The sequence below is a fragment of the Mobula birostris genome, chromosome 5 (genome assembly GCF_030028105.1).
Source record: "Mobula birostris isolate sMobBir1 chromosome 5, sMobBir1.hap1, whole genome shotgun sequence".
NCBI lineage: Eukaryota > Metazoa > Chordata > Chondrichthyes > Myliobatiformes > Myliobatidae > Mobula > Mobula birostris.
In genome coordinates this window covers 34,344,597-34,369,525 of record NC_092374.1, presented here as the reverse complement: position 1 = coordinate 34,369,525, position 24,929 = coordinate 34,344,597, and the positions used below count along the sequence as shown (strand labels likewise).

The 24,929-nt window shown below is 40.4% G+C and overlaps 1 protein-coding gene across 4 annotated transcripts in view; it reads right to left on the bottom strand.

The window, feature by feature from the left end:
• Window positions 1-24,929, bottom strand: part of ap3b1a (adaptor related protein complex 3 subunit beta 1a) — a 242,475-nt gene that overhangs the window by 60,779 nt on the left and 156,767 nt on the right. For all 4 annotated transcript variants that reach the window (XM_072257854.1, XM_072257856.1, XM_072257857.1 and 1 more), the window contains exons 21-22: window positions 21,193-21,265; window positions 20,755-20,861 (exon numbers count right to left, since the gene is read on the bottom strand). In XM_072257854.1, the coding sequence (XP_072113955.1) occupies window positions 20,755-20,861; window positions 21,193-21,265 (180 nt within the window). The remainder of the gene's footprint in view (window positions 1-20,754; window positions 20,862-21,192; window positions 21,266-24,929) is intronic.

The window sequence follows — 24,929 nt, the reverse complement described above, 5'->3', positions numbered from 1 at the left end:
GGTTTTATAATGATTTTTAAAAATCTGCTCTTGCTTTTTCTCATTTTGTGCAGATTCATTATTTGACTATGGTTGCTTAACAAATAACACATTCAATTATTTTCTGCATAAGAAACAGCACATTATAATTAATCAACCACAAAGCAGAATTAATCATCCAGACCATTGTGACAAAAGTATCCAAGAGATCTACAACCCATTGGTTCAGTAGCCTTTTTGAACTAATTTACTTTCACAGACCGAAGTGCTTTTTCCCTTCCCATACATGAATCTAAATATGACTTTTAATTTATACAATGAAGAAAATTGTCTAACATGCAATAATTGAGAATAAATACCTTTTTAATTTCAAATGTAAAGGTTTATACTTGTTTTCCAGTCTATACAGAATGGATGTGATTCTCAAGCCAGGATCATTACAACCCTCCCATATAAAGGCTAAAATGAGTAAACCTGCACACTCACATACATGTTTCCTGTTCAAGAAGTCTGTTCTCAGCCTTTATATTCGTCTGCAGGGACAAAGTAAGACTGGACAAACACAAGTACAAGTAGCTGGACAGAAAGGTGACATAAAATAGTTAACATCTCAAATCAGGACTGTTCAGGGCACATTGTTGTGATTTGTGTATGTTTCACATATACATAGAGGGATTTGCAAGCTCCAAGATCATGACCACTGTTTGCCAGAGATAGCACTACTAGGCAAAGCAATAACTGTGGTTGTACCATGTTTTCAATATAGATTTAACCAAGAAAAGAATAGAAATTATGCCTAACTTTGAGCACAGCCCTTCGGTATAATCTAATGTGGTGTACCCTTAATTCAATTTTCAGTGGCAGTTGTAAGAATTTGTATACCGGTTTTCTTCCAGCATGAACACAAGAGATTCTGTAGATGCTAGAAATCCGTAGTAGCACATACAAAATGCTGGAGGAACTCAGCATGACAGGAAGCATCCACATAGAAGAATAAACAGTCGATGTTTTGGGCCAACACCCTTCATCGGGAAAATCTTGATGAAGCAGTCAACTCAACTGCTGCGGTCCTTCCAACAATGCTGTTAGAAAGGGTGCCCTGAGATTCAGACAAAGCAATCATAAAGGGCATTTTCCTACCTCAATATAGATACTATGGCTTTGGGAGATGCTGTTAGAGTAGGCTGTGTGGCTAAATGCAGGGCATTTTGCAGAAAGCCACTGTGCATAGGCAATGGAAGGGACAAATGTTTTAAGTGGTTGATGGGGCATTGATTTGCTTCTTGTATACAGAAAGACTGTACTTAAACAGCAGGGAGTAATCACCTCGAGAATGGAGCCTCTGATCTGCTCTTTTACTTCCTGTAGTTATGTGACTGGTCTAGCCAATTAATGACAACACCCAATATGTTCATGGTGAGTGATTCAATTATGGTAATATCACTGAATGTCAAGGACAGGTGGTTAAACTCTCTCTAGTTGGAGATGGTCACTTAATGGTCTAAACCTAAACCTTGTCTAGGCCTTGCAGAAGGGAAGCTTAAACATACGATGGCTAGATTAGCTGCAGAGCAGCAAATGATATCTGACACTGTCCTGATAAACTCCTGCAGTGATATATCAAGGCTGGGAAGATTAACTATTAATAACCACAGGTGATAGCCCTCCAACCACTGGTGCACTTTTTTCTTGATAGCTATTGGCCACAGTTTTGCCAGGGTTCAATGATGCCTAACTCGGTCAAATGTTGCTCGGATATCAAGGAAATCGTTTCTACCTCTGGAACTTAGGTTTTCTGAAATTACTGGGATAAAGCCTACAATGAGCTCTAGTGCCAAGTTGTCATGCAGAGAGCCAAAGTGGGTTGTAATCAGCTGATTATTGGTGGGTACGTGCTGCATGACAGCATGGTTAATGGCACCTTCTATCACATTGACAATGACTGACATTAGTCCAGTTCAATGGTAATTTGCTGGATTGGATTTGTCTTCTTTTTTATGAACAGAGCATACCTTGAGATCCTCCATATTGCTGAGGAGATACCACTGCTGTAACAGCTTGCCTAGAAGTCAAGATGGTTCTGAAGCAGAAGCCTTCAACAAAACTACCAGGCCCCATTGCCCTTATCCAGTCCTCTTAACCAATTCTTGATACAATATGCAGTGAAGCAAATACATTAAAAGCTGGCTTCTGTACTTAATTTTATGTCTGTAGGAACACGAGATGGACTATCTATTTGCACTTCTGACTGAATATGAAGCAAAAAAACAAACTGCTGAAGGAAATCAGCAGGTCAAATAGAATCTGTAGAAGGAAAAGGGAAGTTGATGTTTCAGGTTGTGACCCATCATCTGCAGTCTCTTATGCCTCTGGTGAATGTAGTTGTTGATGCAGACACAAGAGACTGCAGATGTTGAAGTCTGGAGCAACACACAAGATACAGCAGAAATTCAGCAGGTCAGGCAGCATCTATGGAGGGAAATGAATAGACAATGTTTCAGGCCAAGACTCTTCATTTGGATTGAAAGATAGATGGGAGATAGCTGGTATAAAAGGCAAAGGGAAGGAATGGAGTAAGAGCTAGCAGGTATTACAGGTGAGGAGAAGTGAAAGGCAAATGAAGCAGAGAAGAATGAAATATTGACAGCAGCTGGGAGGCGCTGGGTGATAGGTGGAGGTGACAAAGGCCTTCAACATTTACATGCTAGCCCCTGCCATCATTGATCCTCTTGTTTGATTACAATTATTCAGCCATGAGATTACAGAACACGGTGTTACGTACCCCGTAACTGGGTTGCCAAACCAGCAGAAATGGATCACTCAGTTGGAGTCTGGATTACTAGAACTAAGAGAGTTTTATTAAAGAAACAAGCAACACAGTAATCAAAAGGATAATAAATGCAACAGTTCAGCAATGATAAACACACATGTGCACAGAATTAAGATAACAGCATCAATCAAGCTCTATCGTTGTCTAGGGTAAATGACCAATTTCAAAGTGACACAAAGTTCAGTCCAATTTAGTTCAGTTCGCAGTAATCGTTGCCATGGCGATGCACAACGTGGGGGGGGGAGGGAGAGAGAGAACGAGAACGACTGATCATTCAGAACGGCTTCCACTCACAGACCGGCGATATTGCTCACAAGCAACTTTTGGGCGGGTCCTTTGTGATGTCACCTGAGGTCACTGACTGTGACCCCTTCTCCAGATGCGGTCGATCCTCTGCAGTGAACCCAGCACCCAAGCAAGGGCGGACACACACCGGGTTCCCGTTGATCATACCTTTCCACCCTGTGCATTTAAGGCTGATCCCCTGATCAGCCGTCCAAGAGCTTCCCACCGACTCGTGAGAGGCGCACCGCTTCCAGGGTCTCGTTACCTCGAGTGTCGTGTGTGTCCTGCCTTAGCGAACCTGTCCCTTTTTATCCCCCTGCTGGGGTATCACCTGTCCATCACTTCAAACAGTTCAGGGTTCAAAGGGGGAGCCGCTCTAGACAGCTCTCTCTCCCGTCCCTTCATTACACATCTCCAGATCGCCTGTCCATCACTTCAAACAGTTCAGGGTTCAAAGGGGGAGCTGCTCTAGACAGCTCTCTCTCCCGTCCCTTCATTACACATCTCCAGATGCTGCTTCATTGTTCCTTATCTCTCCTTCCCCTGAGGACAGGTGGCAGACCAACTGCTGATGCCACTGGTGCAAGCCCAGGCCAGCAAACATCTTAATTTATGTGTATTCTCGTCACAACAGCAATAGACACTTCAGCTTCTGCTGATGACCCAGAACATCTCATGGATACTCAGCTTTGTCAGATTTACTGTAAATCTATTCTATTCTGCAGGATCATATCATACAATATTATAGACGATGCCTGTGGTTTCAAGAAGGTACTTCATCTCAAACAAGAGAAAATCTGCAGATGCTGTAAATCCCAGTAACACTCACAAAATGCTGAAGGAACTCTGCTGAGTTCCTCCAGCATTTGTGTGTGTTACTTTGTCTCAATGAGGATTGTGTGGCCGGTCACTTTACTGATGCTGTCATGGACACACTGGGATTAGTGAAGATGAAATCAAATAGCTTTATCCTTTGTTCTGGTTCACTCAAAGTGTGAAACATTCCCCAGTCTAGGAACTATCTCCTTCCAGCTTCTGTCAGCTCTGGTGTACTGACGACTCCTGATGATGAATGCTGAACTACTTCATCCAGAGGACGTTTTGTGCCATTGCTAATTCCAAATGGAAAACATTCACTTATCAACCTAGGGAGGATGGTAGGTGAAGTCAAGAGATTTCTTGACCATGTTTCCAGTGATGCCATGAGATTCCATGGGCTCTTTCTTGCACTAACCCATATATCGCATATATCATATCACAATTACAGCATGGAAACAGGCCATCTTGACCCTTCTAGTCCGTGCCGAACGCTTACTCTCACCTAGTCCCACCAACCTGCACTCAGCCCATAATCCTCCATTCCTTTCCTGTCCATATATCTATCCAATTTAACTTTAAACGACAATATCGAACCTGCCTCTACCACTTCTGCTGGAAGCTTGTTCCACACAGCTACCACTCTCTGAGTAAAGAAGTTCCCCCTCATGTTACCCCTAAACTTTTGCACCCCTAACTCCCAACTCATGTCTTGTTTGAATCTCTCCTACTCTCAATGGAAAAAGCCTATCCCTGTCAACTCTATCTATCTCCCTCATAATTTTAAATACCATATTTTACCAATTTTAGTTATCATATGTCGGTGATATTAAAGCTGATTCTAATTCAGATGATGTCATAATTGAACGCTGAACTGTGATGGCCTGTGCTGCCCCAGTATTGAAGAGAAATGTATTTATTATTGATTGAGATACAGCACAGTATTGGCCCTTCCAGCCCTTTGAGCCACACATCTCTCTATTCTTGTAATATCTAAAAAAGTTATCAACCTGTCTAGAGTATACTCAGCAATTTAGTCCCCATGTCCTTCTTAGGCAGAGAATTCAAGAGATTTATATCCCTTTCAGTGAAAAAATTTCTAAGTTTCTGTCCTGAGTGGCCAACTCAATTTTGAGACTCCTGCCTTGGACTTAAACATGCCAGATTCAAGTCCATTTGCACAAGGATTCAGAAGCTGGACCAAAATTCTCAATTCATATCCACTTCCAAAGCATATTCTAAGAATGCAAGTTCCCTGTGTCTCAATGTTAACTCTGGCTAAGAAGTTCATTCTTGCTCTCTTGAACCACTTCTCTTGCCCTCTTTGAGACTTGCATTAAGAAGCTGATGGTCATCTTTACATGAGAGGTTGATTTACCTGGCAGGATATTATATTAGCTAGATTCAAGGCTGCAGAAGCACTTTCAAAGAACACCATGGTAACAGTAAAAGGAACTGAGAATGTAAGAATTAAATTGTGATACAAAACAAGTGATTTTTGGGGAAAACATTAAATAGCCTTCACCATTTTCATTGTGACCCTGTGGCAATGTGACAGTTTTTTGAAAGCACAAAGCTTGTTTCAATTTTAGATGATGTAGTTGAAGGTTAATTCACTGACTCAAGAATAACAGGAAAAAGAGCTACGGATGTACAAGCAGTTGCCTTTCATTTTGTGGCATTAAAACAATAAAATTACAACAGAAATTATAGTCATCAACCTCTAGAAAGGTCCAGTAACTTATAACTGCAATATGCAGATACTTGAATGCAAAGAAAACATTCAGCTTTCAAGATAGTCAAGTGTAATTCTTGAAAATTTGATCAATCTGCAAAAGCCACCTTTAATATTACACCAATGCATGTTGATTCACAAGCATGTTCTTATTTAATACTAAAACTTGAATAGTTTATTTTTATTGCCTGCAAATATTATATTCCGTCTGGGTAGCCTCCAACTTGATGGCATGAATATCAATTTGTCCTTCTAGTAAAAAAAATCCCTTCCCCTCCCCTCTTCTTCTATTCTCTGGCCTCTCACCACTTCTCACCTGCCCTGCCTATCACTTTCTACTGGGTCCTCTCCTCCTCCCCTTTCTCCTATGGTCCAGTCTCCTCTTCTATCAGATTCCTTCCTCTCCAGCCCTTTACCTTTTTCTACCTACCTATCTTCACCTATCACCTTCTAGCTAGTCCTCCTTTCCCTCCCCCCAACTTTTTATTCTGGTATCTTCCCCTTTCCTTTTCAGTATTGGAGAATGGTCTCGGACTGAAATGTTGACTGTTGGTTCATTTCCATAGATGCTGCCTGACCTGCTGAGTTCCTCCAGCATTTTGTGTGTGTTGCTAAGAATTATGTATGACTTATTAGCCACTTTCTCCACCCATCTGCAACATTCAACCTATATAATCCGGGTTCCTCTGCTCCTGCATCCCTTTTTAGAATGATATCCTTTATGCTACATACTGTAGCTCCTCCTCATTCTTCTCAGCAAAATCCCTCACCTCATATTTCTTTGCATTAATCTCTATTTGTCATGAGTTTGCACATTTAATCAGCCTATGTATAACCTGCTGTACTTTATTACTGTCCTCTATGCAGTTCACAATACTTCCAACTTTTGTGTCACCCACAATATTAGGAGCTGTGGCTTATACCTGCAAGTCTAGATCTTTTAATGGATAAAACAAAAATGCTCCTAATGTCGATCTCTGGGAAACATGACTACTTCCCTTCCTTCAATGTTGAAGAATAACCATTCATCATGACATTTATTCCTTATGACTTACCCAGCTTTGTAAGTAACCTAGTTATCAATGCCCCTTTCATGTCTTTTGCTGCAAATTTACAAGATTCTCATACAGCATCTTATCAAAATCCTTCTGTTCCCATTTGGGATCAATAAAGTGTATTTTATTATTATTATAACATACACCAAAACTACTGCATTGAGGTCATCAACTCAATCCATTATCTCATAAAAATTTTTATCTAATTTGTTAAACATAGTTTGCTTTTTAACAAATCCATGCTGATGGATTAATTAATTCATTTTCCTTCAGTTGACTATTATTTTTGCCCAAACCAATGTTTCTAAAAAGTTTCCCACCATTGTCTTAGAAGATGTTGGGGTTATCCTTTCTTCTTTTCTGAACAAAATTGATGCAAAGTGTTCATGTGATACACTGATTCTTCCAGCATTCATGTGCAAGTTCCAACTTTTGTCCTGAAAAGACCACATGCCTCCATGTACTAGCCTTTTATTTCTATATCTGTAGAACACACTTAGGATCTGATTTCTGTTGGCTGCTAATCTTCCTGCATATATTCTTTGCCTCATTAATTTTAACTTCTCTCTGATTCTTTTGTAATCAGCCTGGCTTTCATTGGTTAGAAGCTGACACTTGTCAAGTTTTCTTTTATTATTTATATTCCTCTTCATCCCTTTCAAATTCCTGGATGTGTTTACTCTTCCTTTGCTTTTCATCAGAATGGGTCTTAATGCATCTGAATCATCTTCTCCTCAAAAGTGGCTGGTTCTTCTACTGTCACTGCATGTCAACTTTTTGTTCCATCAACCAGATCCACTATCATCCCTTGATAATGTCATTTTATGTGCATACCAGTTTAAATACCTTGCCTAATGAAAAATAAACAAAATTCACTCCTAAATGGGGACATTGAAGAAACCCTATAAATTGATCCTGTCTTTTTTTAAGAAACATGGTAATCCAACCAAAATTACATTAAATACCACTTGCAGGTCCTCAGGAAAAGCAATCTAGTCCTGCATACAGCGAGACACCATTCAGACACAGGCAAGCCAAAATTAGTGATGTCCTTTACAAATAATAGTTTTAACTACCTTGACCTTGCCACTGCTGAATCTCTCAATATCAACATTCTGGGGCTCACCTATGACAAGGAACTCAATGGAAGCATGCACAGAAATATTCTGGGTACTTAAAGCAGATCAAATGTGGAGTGACTCACTTCCCAAGATTACCATGGTTATTTCAATATAAGGCAGACCATACATCACTGAGTGTTAAGAGCAATATGGTGAATTGGAAGAATTGCTGCTTCATTGTTAAGGTCCCTGGATAGTGAAAAGGATAGAGATAAAAGGGTAAGTGTTTTGTGGGAAGGTACTGTGAATATGAGTGTGAGAATGGACCAAGAAGTCAAAGAGGCAACTGTGCCTCTGGAATACTGAAAGTGGAGGGAAGCTGCATCCAGTGGTGGAATCCTATGGGGGAGGGGGGAAAGAGAGAAGCTGATGGAGAATTAATATGGAATAGGGCACTTTTGGAATTGAATATGACTCAATCCTTGCTCTAGTTCACAGAAAATAACACTGCCAACACTTCTGTCCTCTAAAATGCTGTGGCCAGTTTCAGGTGTCATACCAGAAATATCCCAATTCAGTTTTCAAGGATATAATTTATAGTTTAGGGACAAAGTAATTTCTTGTTTGAAGAGCAAGTCAACAAATTCTAGCTGCAGAACCATTATCCGTGCTCCTTAAGGACATTATCCCTCATTTCCAGACTTGACTCATCTTAGAACATGGAACAGTACAGCAAAGAAGCAGGCCATTCGGCCCACAATGTTAGGCTAAAAAGCAAATCAAAAAACACCCAAACACTCACCCTTCCTACCTACATAGTATCCATATCCCTCCATCTTCCTTACATCCTAAAAGCCTATCCTAACATCTTAAAAGCCTCTAATGTATTTGTCTCTACCACCACACCCACACAGCACATTCCAGGCAGCCATGACTCTGAGTAAAAACTAACCCTTCATATACGCTTTCAACCTACCCTCCTTACCTCTGGTGTTAGACATTTCAACCCTGGGAAACAGATAGTCTATCCATGCCTCCCATAATCTTGTAAACCTCTATCAGATCTCTCCTCAGCCTCTGGCACTCCAGAGAAAACAACCCAAGTTCATCTAGCCTCTCGTGACAGCACATGCCCTCCAAACCAGACGGTATCCTGGTAAACCTTTTCTGCACCCTCAACATCATTCCTATAGTGGGGCGACCAGAACTGTACGTAATACCCAGATATGCCCTAATCAGAGTTTTACAAATTGCAATACAACCTCATGACTTTAGAGCTCAATGTCTCCGCTCATAAAAGCAAGCATTCCAAAAGCCTTCTTAACTACTTATCTTTATTTACATATCTTGTTAAGTACATACTTACTTTGGCTTCAACATCAATAACTGTAGATAGCAAAATAATGTAGCTGAATCAGAGAGTCATAGAAACAGGTCCTGTAGTCCATCACATAGAAACACAGAAAACAGGTGCAGGAGTAGGCCATTCGGCCCTTCAAGCCTGCACCACCATTCAGTATGATCGTGACTGATCATCCAACTCAGAACCCTGTACCAGCCTTCCCTCCATACCCACTGATCCCTTTAGCCACAAGGGCCATATCTAACTCCCTCTTAAATATAGCCAATGAACTGGCCTCAACTGTTTCCTGTGGCAGAGAATTCCACAGATTCACCACTCTCTGTGTGAAAAAGTTTTTCCTCATCTCGGTCCTAAAAGGCTTCCCCTTTTTCCTTAAACTGTGATCCCTCGTTCTGGACTTCCCCAACATCGGGAACAATCTTCCTGCATCTAGCCAGTCCAATCCCTTTAGGATTTTATACATTTCAATAAGATCCCCCCTCAATCTTCTAAATTCCAGCGAGTGTAAGCCTAGTCGATCCAGTCTTTCATCATATGAAAGTCCTGCCATCCCAGGAATCAATCCGGTGAACGTTCTTTGTACTCCCTCTATGGCAAGAATGTCTTTCCTCAGATTAGGGGACCAAAACTGCACATAATACTCCAGGTGTGGTCTCACCAAGGCCTTGTACAACTGCAATAGTACCTCCCTGCTCCTGTACTCGAATCCTCTTACTATGAATGCCAGCATACCATTCGCCTTTTTAATCGCCTGCTGTACCTGCATGCCCACTTTCAATGACTGGTGTATAATGACACCCAGGTCTTGTTGCACCTCCCCTTTTTCCTAATCAGCCACCATTCAGATAATAATTTGTTTTCCTGTTCTTGCCACCAAAGTGGGTAACCTCACATTTATCCACATTAAATTGCATCTGCCATGAATTTGCCCACTCACCTAACCTATCCAAGTCACCTTGCATCCTCCTCACAGCTAACACTGCCACCCAGCTTCGTGTCATCCGCAAACTTGGAGATGCTGCATTTAATTCCCTCACCTAATTTATTAATATATATTGTATACAACTGGGGTCCCAGCACTGAGCCTTGCAGTACCCCACTAGTCACTGCCTGCCATTCTGAAAAGGTTCCGTTTATTCCCACACTTTGCTTCCTGTCTGCTAACCAATTCTCTATCCATATCAATACCTTACCCCCTATACCGTGTGCTTTAAGTTTGCACACTAATCTTCTGTGTGGGACCTCGTCAAAAGCCTTTTGAAAATCCAAATATACCACATCCACTGGTTCTCCCCATCCACTCTACTAGTTACATCCTCAAAAAATTCTATGAGATTCGTCAGACATGATTTTCCTTTCACAAATCCATGCTGACTTTGTCTGATGATTTCTCCGCTTTTCAAATGTGCTGTTATACATGCTGACCATCCAGTAGCCATCTATTAATCCTATTTAATAGTACTTGGTCTGTAACCTTCTGTGTCTTGGCAATCAAGTGCTTCTACTTTATAAATGTTGAGAGAGTACATGCCTCCATTACTACAGGCAGTACACTCCACATTCCAACCATCTCTTTGATGAAAAGGTTCACCAAAGGTTCTTCATCCAATTCTCTCTAAACCGCCTATTCCCTTCTTTTGACCCATGCCCTATAATATTAGATACATCTGTTATGGGGTAAAGTTTCCTAATACTTACCTTATCTGGGTACTTTATTTATTTTGACAGGTTCCTTCTTAGCCTCCTCCACTTCAGGGAAAAAGTATTTCATAACTGAGACACAGCATCCTAGGAAACAGGCTGGTAAATCTTCCCTGCACCTTTCCCATCCAGAGCAATCATATCCTTCTCATGTGTAGTGCTGGAGTTGTACACAATACTAAGTGCTTTATAAAGCTGTATCATGACACTCTTGATCTTGCACTCTGTGCCTAGGCTAATAAACGCAAATATCTTGAGCACCTTATCTAGCTGTGCTGCCACCTTCAGCGATCTATGGACGTGCACTTGGTCAACAATATTTCATAAAGCTCTACCATTCATTGTGTACATCTTACCTTTTTAGTTATTCCAATTGCATAAACAATCTTCTACCAAAATCATCTTCCCTTTATCGCCAAATCAACTTTAGAGCTAATATTTCCACTTCCCCTGAATCGTATGGGCTCCAACCATTCTGACCTGCCTCCCACAAGGGACTTTTTGAGGTCTTACTAAAGTTAAAATCAAAATTTTTCTCCACAAATTGTAATTGAAATTATAAATAGAATATGGGGCTTGTTTCTCTAGAGCATAGGAAACTGAGCGATGATCTTACAGAGGTATATAAAAATCATGAGGAGTACAGATAGGGTGAACGGTTACAGTCTTTTTCCAGGGTAGGAGAATCTAAAATGAGTTGGCATGGATTTAAAAGTGAGAGGGGAAAATATAAAGAATCAAACTTGGATTTATTATCATGAACATATGTCGTGAAATTTGTTGTTTGGCAGCAGGAGTCTTGTGCAATACATAAAAGTTACTGTAAGTTACAGTAATAAATAAATTGGTGCAAAATGAAAGCAAAATAGCAAGGTAGTATTCAATCATTGTTCAGAAATCTGACAGTAGAAAGCAGGAAACTGATCCCTAAACATTGAGTGTGGGGTTTCAGGCTCCTGTACCTCCTCCCTGTTGGTAGCAATGAGAAAGGGATCCTTAATGATGGATGCCACCTTCTGGGGCACACCTTTTGAAAATGTCCTCAATGGTGGGCAAGTTAGTGCCCATGAAGGGGATGCGAGGCCAACTTTTTGAAACAGAGGGTGGTGGATTACGTAGAATGATGTGCCAGAGAAAGCAGCAGATGCAGGTGAAATTGCAATGTTTAAAAGCATTTAGACAGGTACATAGATAGGAAGGCTTAATGGATATGGATCAAATACAGACAAATGGGACTAACTCAAGTAGGTAACTTGGTCAGGATGGAAAATTGAGCCAAGGGGACTGTTTCTGTGCTGTACAATCCCATTATTCTAAGAACAAATGGTATATAATTCAGAGCTGGAGCATACTAGCAATTACATTACACGCATATATTTCGGGACAAATAAAAGCAAATGCTTATTGTATATTGATTCATAGGATGTGTTGCTATTACTGTCAAGGCCAAAATTCATTGCCCCTTCTTAATTACCCTTGACAAGAGTAATTACTCTTAACTGATCTACTACAGACATATAGCTAAGGCACCATCAAGCAGAAAACATCGAGCAGGTATTTGAACCAGTGAAAAAAAGATCCATGCTACACAAGCACATGTCAGGATGATATGAGACATGGAAAGAGCTGTCAGGTAATAGTAAAACCTAGTTGCTGTCCTCTTTTTAAGTTATAGGGTCTGCTGCCTCTGGCTGTATTTTGAAGCTTTGGAAAGGTTTTGGATTTTAATTTTGAATTCTTAATATTAATAATCCTTAATTCTTGAATGTTGCTGGAGCTACAATCATTAACTGGAGAGTATCCATCATATCCTAGGTGTTCCTTATAATAATAGAAGGGTTTTCAGGAATAAGGAAGTAACTTGCAACTAACTTTTCAACCTTTACCTGACTCTTTGACACAGTCTAGTTAAGTATCTGGTTAATGCCAATCCCAACGATAGATATTCTGGGAGTTTTCAATAGCAATGTCATTAAGTCAAAGGGATATAATTAGTTGATGGTGATCCTTATTGTACATATGTACCTTATCATTTTTCAGTCCAAACCCAAACGTGGCTGCATGAACGCATGGATTTCTTGATTATTTGCAATACAAATGAATTGAACGCGATCATTAACAAACATAACCATTTCAGCTGAAGCAACAAGGTCTGTCCAGGATACTACTCCTGGGAAGTTTGACAGCATTGTCATAGCATGGCCAAGATGACCTGTAGCTTGTTCTGTGCCTCGCTGCTTTGTAAGAATGTGTCATTTCTTGGAACTTGGGTGATGTGGCAGATGGAACATCACTCAAGTTCCAAGAAATGACAACAGAGGAAGCTGGAAGATTTACATGCAAGTCTTATTGCAAAGTCCATTGTGTGAAAGTTCAGTGAAGCAAACGAATGTTAAAAACAAAATATGACATTAAATATTGTTGAGTCACACATAGAAAATTCAATAATATCAGACATGATATTTGGAGGTCCATTCACTGACCCTGCCTAGTTCCTTAAGGCAGACAAACTTATTGTGGCACTGCATCAAAGTCCACGGGGTTATGTTCCCAGAAATGAACTGTAGCATTCTTTTTATTCTCAATTCCTATTTCAATGGCCTTGTGGCACCTGCGGATCAAGGGTGCATCTCTTATTTTCCAAATTCTTCACCAGGACTACCAGTGAATGTGAAAAGAATGAAGCAATTTTGTTTTCATATTTGTCCCATTCTTCTCCTTTCCCAGTCAGCTTCACTGGTAGAACACCTGTCAGCATCTGCTTAGTAAGTTTCCTGTTTCACAGGTGCAAGCTACCACTAAGCAACAGAGCCACTTAGCTGGTGTATCAGCCCATTACTGCTGCATGCAGCCAACAAGCAGCATCTTTTATGCAGGATGGATGCTTCAATCAATGTAGCGTGCAAACAGTATGAAGCTGGCATGATGCCTGCTGTCAATGGACAGCGGCTAATTGTACACCACAATCTTTGGTCTTTTTTGGGGCCCTCAAGTTTAGTGTGAAGCTATTAAAAATCCAACAGAAAGGCTTTCATAACTGAGCAAACTGGTTATCAGGAGGATTAGTAACAGGAGAACATAAATTTAAAAAACAGTGAAAGTATAGCAAGGTTAGACATTTTTAAAAATTGTGTTCTACGCAGAAAGAATGGCAGAAATATCATTAAATCTTATTGGATCACAAACAAGAGAAAATCTGCTGATGCTGGAAATATGAGCAACACACAAAATACTGGAGGAACTCAGCAGGCCAGGCAGCATCTATGAAGTAAAGTATAGTCGCCGTTTCGGGCTGAAACACTTCAGCAGATTCTTGATTGGTCACAGCATGAAGGGATATGGGGGGGGGGGTGGCAGAGGCAAGAGATTGGGGCTGAGAGGAAAAATGGATTAGCCACGATGAAATGGCGGATCAGACTTGAAAGGCCAAATGGCCTAGTTCTGCTCCTGTATTTTATGGTCTAATATAATTTAAAACAGGTGTTATAAGGGATAAATACTCAAAAGTTAGGAATTTTTAAAGCTATACACAAACACAGCCTGCAGAGATGTGAAAGGCCCAAGTGGCTCCATGAATGTTGAAGAAAATGATTCATTGGGTCTGGCTATTTATCAAGTGCAGCAGAGGGAGCATCTGAACTGACCTCATTGTACAGGGCAAACAGCAACAAAACAAAAGGAAACCAGTTTATACAGTGATTGCCATCTGGAGAAAAGTACCCATCCACTTCACCAGAGGGCAAGAAAGGACTTAGTTATGATATCCGCCGGCATTAAATATTCTGCTAAATCATTGCTGTGGAATAGAGAGGCAACCAAGGTCATAAAATAAATGCCATTTTCTGGAGCAATGTTTTTGAGAATAGAGATCCATTTTCTCCTCAGCACAACAGAATTATTAGGCTGTGTATAATTTGTCGTCACTCATAGCAGGCAGAAGGTGATGGAAGACATTGAACAGTGGTGTACCACAGGGGTCAGCACTAAGATCTTTGGTTATCTATTTCCTTATGCCATAGGAGATCAACCATTCAGCCCATCAAGACCATGCCATCTCTCAGATCATCCCCCTGTTTATTTTCCTGTAACCTATTCCTTCTTGCATACCCATCAGCTTGCTTCTAATTCCTCTGCCACTCACCTACATTTGGGGCAATTAAACAGCCAATAAGCCTTTGGAAATGGGAGGAAGGCAGAACATCCAGAGGAATCCCACGTGATCAAAGGACACCTAAGCTTCAGATCAAAACCTGAGTCAGTGGAGCTGTAATTGCTGCACCAAATGTTATACATTAACAGTCTGGGATCTGAATACAGGAGGTATGATTAATAAGTTTGGTATGTATGTGAAGCTTGTGATGTTGGTAGTGAAGAGGGTGGTCTCCACCCACAGAATGATAAAGATCAGTTGGTAAGATAGCATTTAGAGAGTAGGGGTGGAAGGCTATTCTGGGCGTTACGGTAGTGTGACAGGACGGCAGGGTAGCGTAGCAGTTAGTACAACGCTTCACAGCACCAGCTGTAAGATGTGTGCACATTCTCCCTATGACCGAGTGGGATTCCTCTGAGTACTCCAGTTTCTTCCCACATTCTAAAGACAAACCATACAGGTTAGGGTTTAGTGAGATGTGAGTATGCTGTTGGTGTCGAAAGTAAGGTGACACTTGCTGGCTGTCCCCAGCACCACCCTCGGACTGTATTGGTCATTGATGCAAACAATGCATTTCACAGTATGGTTCGATGTTTTGATGCACATGAGGCAAATAAAGCCACTCTTTCCTTATCCAGGAAATATTCATGATGAACAGAAGGAGAAACCTGATAGGAAACCAAAATAAAGAACCCATTCCAATGAAAACAAATGATCACTGCTACATTTTCTTTCATTTTCACTGCCACAAAAGGAATTATGCATCTAATTGGAAAAATATTTTTCTTGATATTGGGCAAGTAATTCAAACAATTAATTTATTCTGATAAAGAGATAGCAAGTTAACTATAATTGTCTAGAAATTGGACTGCAGTAATTTAGCACTAACAGCCAATCAAATCTCTTTCATGAATACTGAAAAGACATTACCCAATTTTGTGTATCTTCTGTCAATTACCCAAAAAGCAGTGAGAGAATGATGCCAACCATTAAACAGCCACCACCCACAGCAGCTACACAATTTAACTCCTGCAAAAGATTCAAGGAAAATGAAGATTTGAGACAAAGGAGATGCGCCTCGTTGACTAGGTCTTGCGTGACTAGTGGAATGCTTTGTCTGCTATGTCACTTTAAGAGAGGGGCAGAAGGTGACCGTAGGCATCTCGTCCAGGAGACACAATCCACTCAGACGGATAGACTGGCAAGAGGCAAATAGTGGGGATAAAAAGGGGACTTTTTCTGGTAGTGACTAGTGGTGTTCCGCGGTGGTCTGTGTGGGACTGCTTCTTCTCACGTTATATGTCAATAATTTGGATGACAGAATTGATGTCGTTGTGGCCGAGTTTGCGGGGTGAAGCGGGGAGTCTGCAGAAGGATTTAGATAGATTGGGAAAATGGGCAAAGAAGTGGCAGATTGTATATAGTTTTGAGAAGTGTATGGTCATGCACTCTAGTAGAATGAATAAAAGCAGAGACTATTTTCTAAACAGAGGAGGTCAACAAAAATTATTCCGGGTATGATAGGGTTAACATGAGGGGAGTTTGATGGCTCCGGGCCTGTACTCACTGGAGTTCAGAAGAATGAGGAGTGACCTCATTGAAACCCATCAAATATTGAAAGGCCTAGATAGAGTAGATGTGGAGGAATTTCCTTAGCAAGAGGATAGTATATCTGTGGAATTCATTGCCATAGACAACTGTGGAGGCCAAGTCATTGAGTATATTTAATGCAGAGATTGATATATTCCTGATTAGTCAGAGTACCAAAGTTTATGAGGAGATGGCAGGAGAATAGGATTGACAGAGATAATAAATCAGCCATGATGGAATGGCGGAGCAGACCGATAGGCTGAATGGCCTAATTCTTCTGCCACGTCTTATGGAACAATGCTGAAAGTGATTTCACAACCTCTCAAAATATGACAAGATGTTTGGTGCCTTGTTAACACTATGTGGAGTGTAGAATGTATTTCCTCATGCAAAACATATTTTATGTAGTTATCAGAGTTTCCCAAGGAAGATTCCACTAAATTGGAGCAGGGACTCATTTATATATCATACTCAATGCAGTTTGATCCATACTGCCGGACGCAAAGGGGACTTTATTCATCACTGGGCACGCCCGCCTATTAATGCTACACTCTGCTGGTATTAAGGACTGTAGTGTGGAGATGGTCCTGTTCTGCAATGAGGTATGTTATTTAGTAATGTATTTGCTTGCATCTTCGGAAACAGCTCTACTTCCACCTTTAATATCTTTGTTTTTCCCTTTCAGGGTTCTTTTGAAGACCCTGACCTGGAGTTACACGCAGGGTTCAGTTCTTTGCGGGAATGAGACCCATTCTCGGGGTTCCACGACTGGCTGTTATTTGACATGCCTAGGGTTTGGCCTGAGCGTCTCGACTGCATTTGGAAGCCTAAGATCTTGGGGCTTTGGAGATGGGCAGATCGAGGTCGGTATCACGGCAGGAGACTCGTGTGTCATCAGGGAGGCCAGAAAATCTTTTGCCATGGGCTTGAAGACCCGAGGTCTTTGCGGTCTTCGGACACGGAACTCGAAAAAAGCGACGAAACGGGCTTTTAACATCATAAACCAGTGGATTGTCATGTCTCCCACTTGCTATGAAAATGGGGGACACCTCCCTCTCCCTTGCCAGGGAGAGAGAGAACCTGTGGTTTGTCAAATGTTGGATGAAATGCGAAGCCTTTGGGGTAACTTTGGTCTGTGTCTTTGCTATTGGTTAGTATACGCTTGGGCTCGGTGACGGTACCGATGCATCTTTTTTTTTGCTGGTGGGGGAGGGGGGATTTTTGCTTGCTGCCACTTACGCACAGGAGGGGGAAACTGGGGGGGTACTTTGGGGTTCTCATATTAACTGTCATTCATTCTTTGGGGCGCTTCTCTGTTTTCATGGATGTTTGCAAAGAAAAAGCATTTCAGGATGTATATTGTATACATTTCTCGGACATTAAATTCGACCTTTGAACCTTTGAAGTCCCTGATGAAAATCATCTATCAGGACCAAAGTTTTATCTCATGAAGACAGTGCCTCACACTTTGGTTCATTGGATACTCATTCTGCTCTTGCTGATCTCCCAGATTCCAAATCTCCTTGCTCTTCTTCTTCATGTTCATGTGGCAATGTGGTACAGCTGGCAGCACACAACAGTATCCACACCCTGCTTGAAAAGCACCCCACACTGACACGAGCAACAAAATCTAGCATGTCTTTTTTATTGCGATCCTTGTCTGGTGGTTCTCATGCCTGCAGCTCAGCTGGTGTGGTTGAAAAGCACATTAGTAGAAGATATAAAGACACTAGATGACCATTTGTCCCTGGAATCCACTCATTCCAGGCAGTGCCGGCAGATGGAGGTGTCCAGTGGTGCAGGATCTCTCAGGAATCACATTTGCTTCTGATAGGTGGTGATGAGAGAGACAATAACAATAATGCCCACACTCATTGGACCAGTCATGTCTCAGCACTAAGTGGCCACACCACTCATTCCAGCCAGCCAAAAAAAATCAACTATTTGACATGGCTTCTCCAAACCAAGGAGCTAGAGAAATGCCAGTGAAGTGCAGGGGCTCACACCAGATATCTGGTATCACAGCACACTGGTAGTAATGTCTTTTTTAAAAGTATCTACTTCAGAGCATGTGGACTGATCAAGAGTGCTAGAGTGAAACAATACTTGGAGGATGTGTGGGGTAACCACTGTATAATCTTTTCACAAACTAAGGCAACATCTATCTCCAACCCAAATCTCCTACCAATCAGTTTCCAACAAACAATGTAGAATACCCAGTGCTCAGAATCACTGCCAACAATCCCTGGACCAAACACTGAGGACTTCACTCACTAGGAAACCTGCTTGTTTTAGATGGGAACAAGAGACGGACAGTGGCAAAGTGCCAAGGCTCCATGATGAAATTTCCTTGTCAGGCCTGTACACCTTGCGAAGTTGGGAAAGGGGCTTTGGCAGCTGTGACAAGTCATTTTAGTGACATTAAAATATCTTACAGATTATTGCATTCAATAGAGATTCTAGACTTTACTGCCAAGTTACCAGAAAGCAAGTTGACGGGAATGTGAAGGGGTAGTTTTTAGGAATGCGGAAGAGTAGAAGTTGTTCCATGATCTAATTGTTTATATGGAAAAATTAGTGGGAATAAAAGTTTTTGATCAGTGAGCAGGTATAGATGCAAATGGACCAAAATGAGCTCCTTCTTCATCAAAAGGAATTGAGAAATACAGAAATCGTCAATTAAGAAATCCAGTTATTAATGCACAGAAATACAAATGCACATCAGTCCAAATTATCATTTGACTTTAATCACAATTTTATAACATGTTTAAAATTAAAACTGGCATCTTGAATCTTAGAGGTTGTAATTTATGCTGCATAGCCACAGATTAGAAGCATTACAGATTATTGCATTCAATAGAGACTTTACTGCCAAGTTACCAGAAAGCAAGTTGACGGGAATGTGAAGGGGTAGTTTTTAGGAATGCGGAAGAGTAGAAGTTGTTCCATGATCTAATTGTTTATATGGAAAAATTAGTGGGAATAAAAGTTTTTGATCAGTGAGCAGGTATAGATGCAAATGGACCAAAATGAGCTCCTTCTTCATCAAAAGGAATTGAGAAATACAGAAATCGTCAATTAAGAAATCCAGTTATTAATGCACAGAAATACAAATGCACATCAGTCCAAATTATCATTTGACTTTAATCACAATTTTATAACATGTTTAAAATTAAAACTGGCATCTTGAATCTTAGAGGTTGTAATTTATGCTGCATAGCCACAGATTAGGAGCACAACAGTGTCAAGCTAAAGTGCAGATATTAACATGCACTCTCCTCTGGCTTCTCAAAGAGTCCACTCAAAGTCCAGTCATCAATATTTTCAGCTTTGCCTAAGCTGTTCGGCCATCAACTTCACACTATCCAAAATGAATACCGTTTTTCCCAATAGCACTTCGAACCTCAGTGTTCTTAGCTGCATCCGTGAGGGTTAATCATGTTCTTATTCAAGTTAATTTTAAATTGGAATCAGAACTTCTGCCTTAATTGTCCTTATCAGGCTGTGAGCTCTAGAAGCAACCCACATCACCATGCCTTTCAAATCCAATATAATAACCCTTGCATGAAAAATGCCTTTAACTAAACAACCAGTGACCTCCTCATCCAGTTTGTGCTCACACTGCTTAGGGAAATAGTGTTGGGGAAGGATCTTTAAGCATCATTATCATTTATAGGAAATAATTTTTTTCTTCCAAGAGACTTCCTGCCACAAGCATTCACACACATCAATGACAGGTAAAGGCCATTAGAAGATATATGCAAGAGTAGGGGAAAAACTATACATACTGAATTGTAAAATTATTACAGTCTGAATTTATAAAAGTGAGACATTCAAAATTACATATTTCACAAATGTTAACTTTGCACACTTTGAAACTTTGATATGTTACATTCACAATTTGAGATTTGGCAACAGATATATTAATCATACTTACAAGAATCAAGTGACTTTCGAGGGAAAGTTCCCAAAAATCTCCATCATTGGTGTTTTGCTAAGTGCATGTTAGCATCTGTTTTATGTTGGTTAATTTTGGTCCACAATACTCTGCTCCATCATGGAATCACGGTGGACATACAAACGTAGATTGACAGGCAAGTACGTAGACATTGTTGTGATCCAGCAATTGTGATGAACTCAAATCCTCTCACCATTCAAAAATACAGTTTCAATTAACCCCTGAACTTACATTTATGACAGAAGAATCACCAGAAAGTGATAATCCTTCCAAATCAGTGGTCAATCTTGAAGTCATTGCTGGTTTAGGGACAGTTACTGGTGTTGAAACATCAGAAACTAAAATGAGAACAAATCTCAGTTAGAAATCAGAAAAGAATTCTAATCTAAGAAAGAAAAAGGAAGCATTCTTAAGCAAATTCTGTGTTGTCCAACATTGACACTGTAAAACGTAATTAAGAAAATTAAGTCAAATTTTACTGAATCAAAAAGAAACTATAAAACTAGATGAACCACAAAGCATTTTCTGTGATTGACAAAGAATTAAATGCAATTGATTAGAAGCTGAAAAGTCTACTTCCGCCAAAGCTTATGATCATTTATATGGCATTCAACTGCTAACTGTCCAGTTCCAACACATTACTTTTCATGTTTTAACATAAATACTTACGGTCAACCAAATCAAGCAGCGAAACTTCCTGCTTGACAGCGCCTTTAACTTGTGGCATCATTTTACTCTTATTCTGTTAAGCAAAAAAAAAGTGTTCATCAACGGAAGTTACTATTCAAATAGATGAAGAAAGTAAAATTTAAATTCTTCCTAAAATGGTTTTGCAGCTAAATGGGCTAATGTAGAGACAAAACAAACATAAATTTCGGATTTCTTAGTCAACTGCTGGCATTAAAATGGACACTCAAATAGGCAAGATATTGTTATGCAGCTCAAAGCATTTTGATAACATTACATAATTTTTTCAGAAGACGATTATGAATATTTGTAAAATAAGGCTGATCTGATTAAGTAGCATTTATTCTTCAATCAAAGACTTATATCACATGCACTAGTAACTTAATACAATTTCAACATTTTTTCCTTTAAGGCACTGTTATGTAGTATATAGTAAAGTAGCATATAATCATGTGTACATGGTAGACTTAGAATCTGCAGTTTAATCACATCAAGATTTGGTCACAAATCATATATAGTCTGATAAGATGACAGTCTCTTAGTGATGCCAGAAAGGATCTAAAGAAAAATGAGTTTGGACAGTCTCAATACAGTTTCTCGAAGGGCACAGGTCCACAGCAAAAAGAAACTGCCTGTCATTTAGCAGTCCCAGGTTAGCTGATGTGATAAATTGAAACGTCACAGTAGTGAATCAGGGATGTTCTTAAATTCAAGTTAAGGCACAATATTGGACTGACTAAAATTATAATTTTCTAATCTCAGCTCTAGTCTGTAAATCAAAACATAGATGCATTTTCTATATCATGAGTGCCTTCAACTTAAGCAATCAAAGTCACCATTACTTTCTGTTAAAAAGTATAAATCAAGTTCAAAAGGTGAAACAAAAATTTTCAGAATTTAAAACCAATTACTTTACACCAATTATATCCCCAGTTTGAGATGGTGCTGGTGAAGCCCAGCAACTACCTATCAGCTGTAAACAAAACAGAGAAAACAACTGAATAATATATTAATGGCACTTTTTCTGGTAACCCATCACTGCAAACTGTGGAGAGGCAATTAGAGGCAAGGCAGAGTCGAGGGTCGAGGCAAGGGGTGCAAGCAGAGTCAGGGTGAACGGAGCTGAGGCAGAGTCGGGACGAAGCCCGTCCTCTAAAACAAAGCCAGGAAAGGCCCGAAGTTTGATCAATCAAGTGCCAGGTCAATTTTGAAAGGTCAGGTACAGGCTGAAATGTGGCGGTGGAGACCAGGCCCAGAGCACATTGAAGCCACAGAGCCCAGGACCTATGGTGAGGAATGAGCCAGTGTTGGGACAATTTGAAGACTGGGCCGGATTGAAAATGCAGGGCGTTGGGACCAGAGGTGAGGGTTGGTCTGGTTCTGCTTGCTGTTCTGTGACATTTACTCAGCTCTGTGCTGAACAAAGGCTGTGGCCTGCTTCACCTCTGGCTGTGATACCTAGCTTTATGTTTGTGGTCTCACATTTGTTCTGAAAGCTATTTGCTTACTTGTATTGTTTGCATGATTGATGTTCGTTTTCTCTGCACATTTGGTGTTTGACAGTTTTTTTTAAACAGGCTCTTTTGTTTTTTTTGTTTTGTGGCTGCCTGTAAGGAGACGAATCTCAAGATTGTACAATGTACACATACTTTGACAATAAATGTACTTTGAACTTAATAAAAGCTAAAAATTATTCTGGAACTCAGCACAGCTCCTTCTAACCCATTGTACAGCATACAGCCATCTTTTAGTTATACTTTTTAGCATGACAAAACAATATACCAGTGAGCCAATGACAGAAATAAATAAGCCTAACTGTGCACTCTTTTATTTCCTTTACTGAAAACTTGGGTCTAATACATGCGGACCCAGATATTCCAGACCCTTCCCACAGTAAATATTCTGCACGTAAGCAAAGGCAGTGAGAGCTGACAAAACATTCAATTTTGCTCAAATTGACTGTTTTTTCTCTCTTTCATTCAACATTTAGTCAAGTGTACTTCTCTTCAGAGAGGCTGGCTTATTAGCAGCAAGAATCATAGCTTTGCTTCTTCTCTACAGTTCCAGGATGCAGAAGCAAAATACTGCAATGCCATAGCCGTAGTAAGGTACAGCACATTAGATGCATTAAACTTAAAGCATTTTAGATGCATTGCACAACCATTCATAGTCATTTAGAAAGACCTCTTTGGTCTTTTAGAGCCAATAGTGTCCTACCCTTTTGCAATGCCATTTAAATGCTGCAGCAGTTAATCCAAGTCATTCCAGGAGTTTGGATAGAGGAAAATTCTGGCATCAGCTGGGGAATTCTTTTCAGCTCTGGTCACCTCATTGTATGAAGGTATGCAGGAATTGGAGAAATGCTGCAGGAGAACTACAAGAATGGGTCCTGGGTTAAGAGACTACAACTACTAGAATAGACTGGGAGAGGTTGGGAATATTTTCTCTGGAGGTGGCTATAAAAATGTAGAAACTTACACAATGAGGAGGGATCTGGAAAGAATGGATAGTAATAGGCTATTCCCTTTGGTGAAGCAGTCAAGGACTAGAGGTCATAAGTATAAATGGGAAGAGAATTACTAGTGACAGGAGGGAAAATACTTCATCCTAGTATGTAACTGGAACTGAGAATGCAGGGCCTGTGGATGAGGAGGGAATTGGATAGAACACCTGCAAGGTGTCAGAGAAGGGCAGTGACTTGCTCTAGTAGAAAACTAGCATGGATACAATGGGGCCAATGACTCCGCTGGTATTATAGCCATTCTAAGATTATAATCCTGTGCACTGCTCGTTGTAAAACATTTCTATTTAATGATACCTGTGTTGATGCAAAGTTGACGTTTACTAACTGGTCTTTGAAACCTCCAATGCTCAGGGTTGTGGAGGATGAAGATTACAAAAAGTGGAACAATTATTAATAATTGAACTAATACAATATTTTTTCCATCAACTGTAAAGATTGCAATCACAACTAAATATCACAAAGAATAGCATTTATAAGTTAGGCTGTGATAGCAGAGTTAACAGAAACAACAGTCTCATTTCACTTTGAGAAACATGCCGACGTTCTTTGCAGGAACATTTCTACAACTTGATATTAAGCTCTTTTGGGTGATACTACAGCAATTTGGTCAAAGAGATACATTCATAAAAAGTGAATTAGAAAAGGAGAAAGCTAGAGAGATTGAGAGGTTTAGTAAGAGAATTCCTGAGTTCTGCTCCAGAGCATAACCAGCAGCTGTAGGACAATTAAAATCACGAAAGTGCATGAGTCTGGAATTAGAGCAACTCAAATCTTGAGGTTTGCAGTGCTGTGGGAAATTACAGAGCTATGAAGGCACAAGGGCACAGAGAGATTGGAAAATAACATGAAAATGCTAAAACAGAAGCTTTGCTGGACTCTAGCGAAAGGAAATTAAGTACAAGGCAAAAGTATATAGGGTTTCAGCAGATGTGGAAGCTTTTCTCAGTATTTTCTTGCTGTGGCAGAAGCGATACCTCTCTCTCCCTCATTAGTGAGAGAGCCTCTGGCATGTCAAACTGTTGGGAGAAACAGTGGTTTCTGATGAACTCTAGATCATGGTCTCCTTGGAGGCTTTCTTATTGCTTGCATGGAGGGTGGTGGGAGGGCTGATGTTTTTGTTGAGGCAGGTGGCACAAGGGTTGATACTTTGCTGATGCTTGTGCATGGGAGGTGGAAGGGGGGCTTTGCGGTCCTA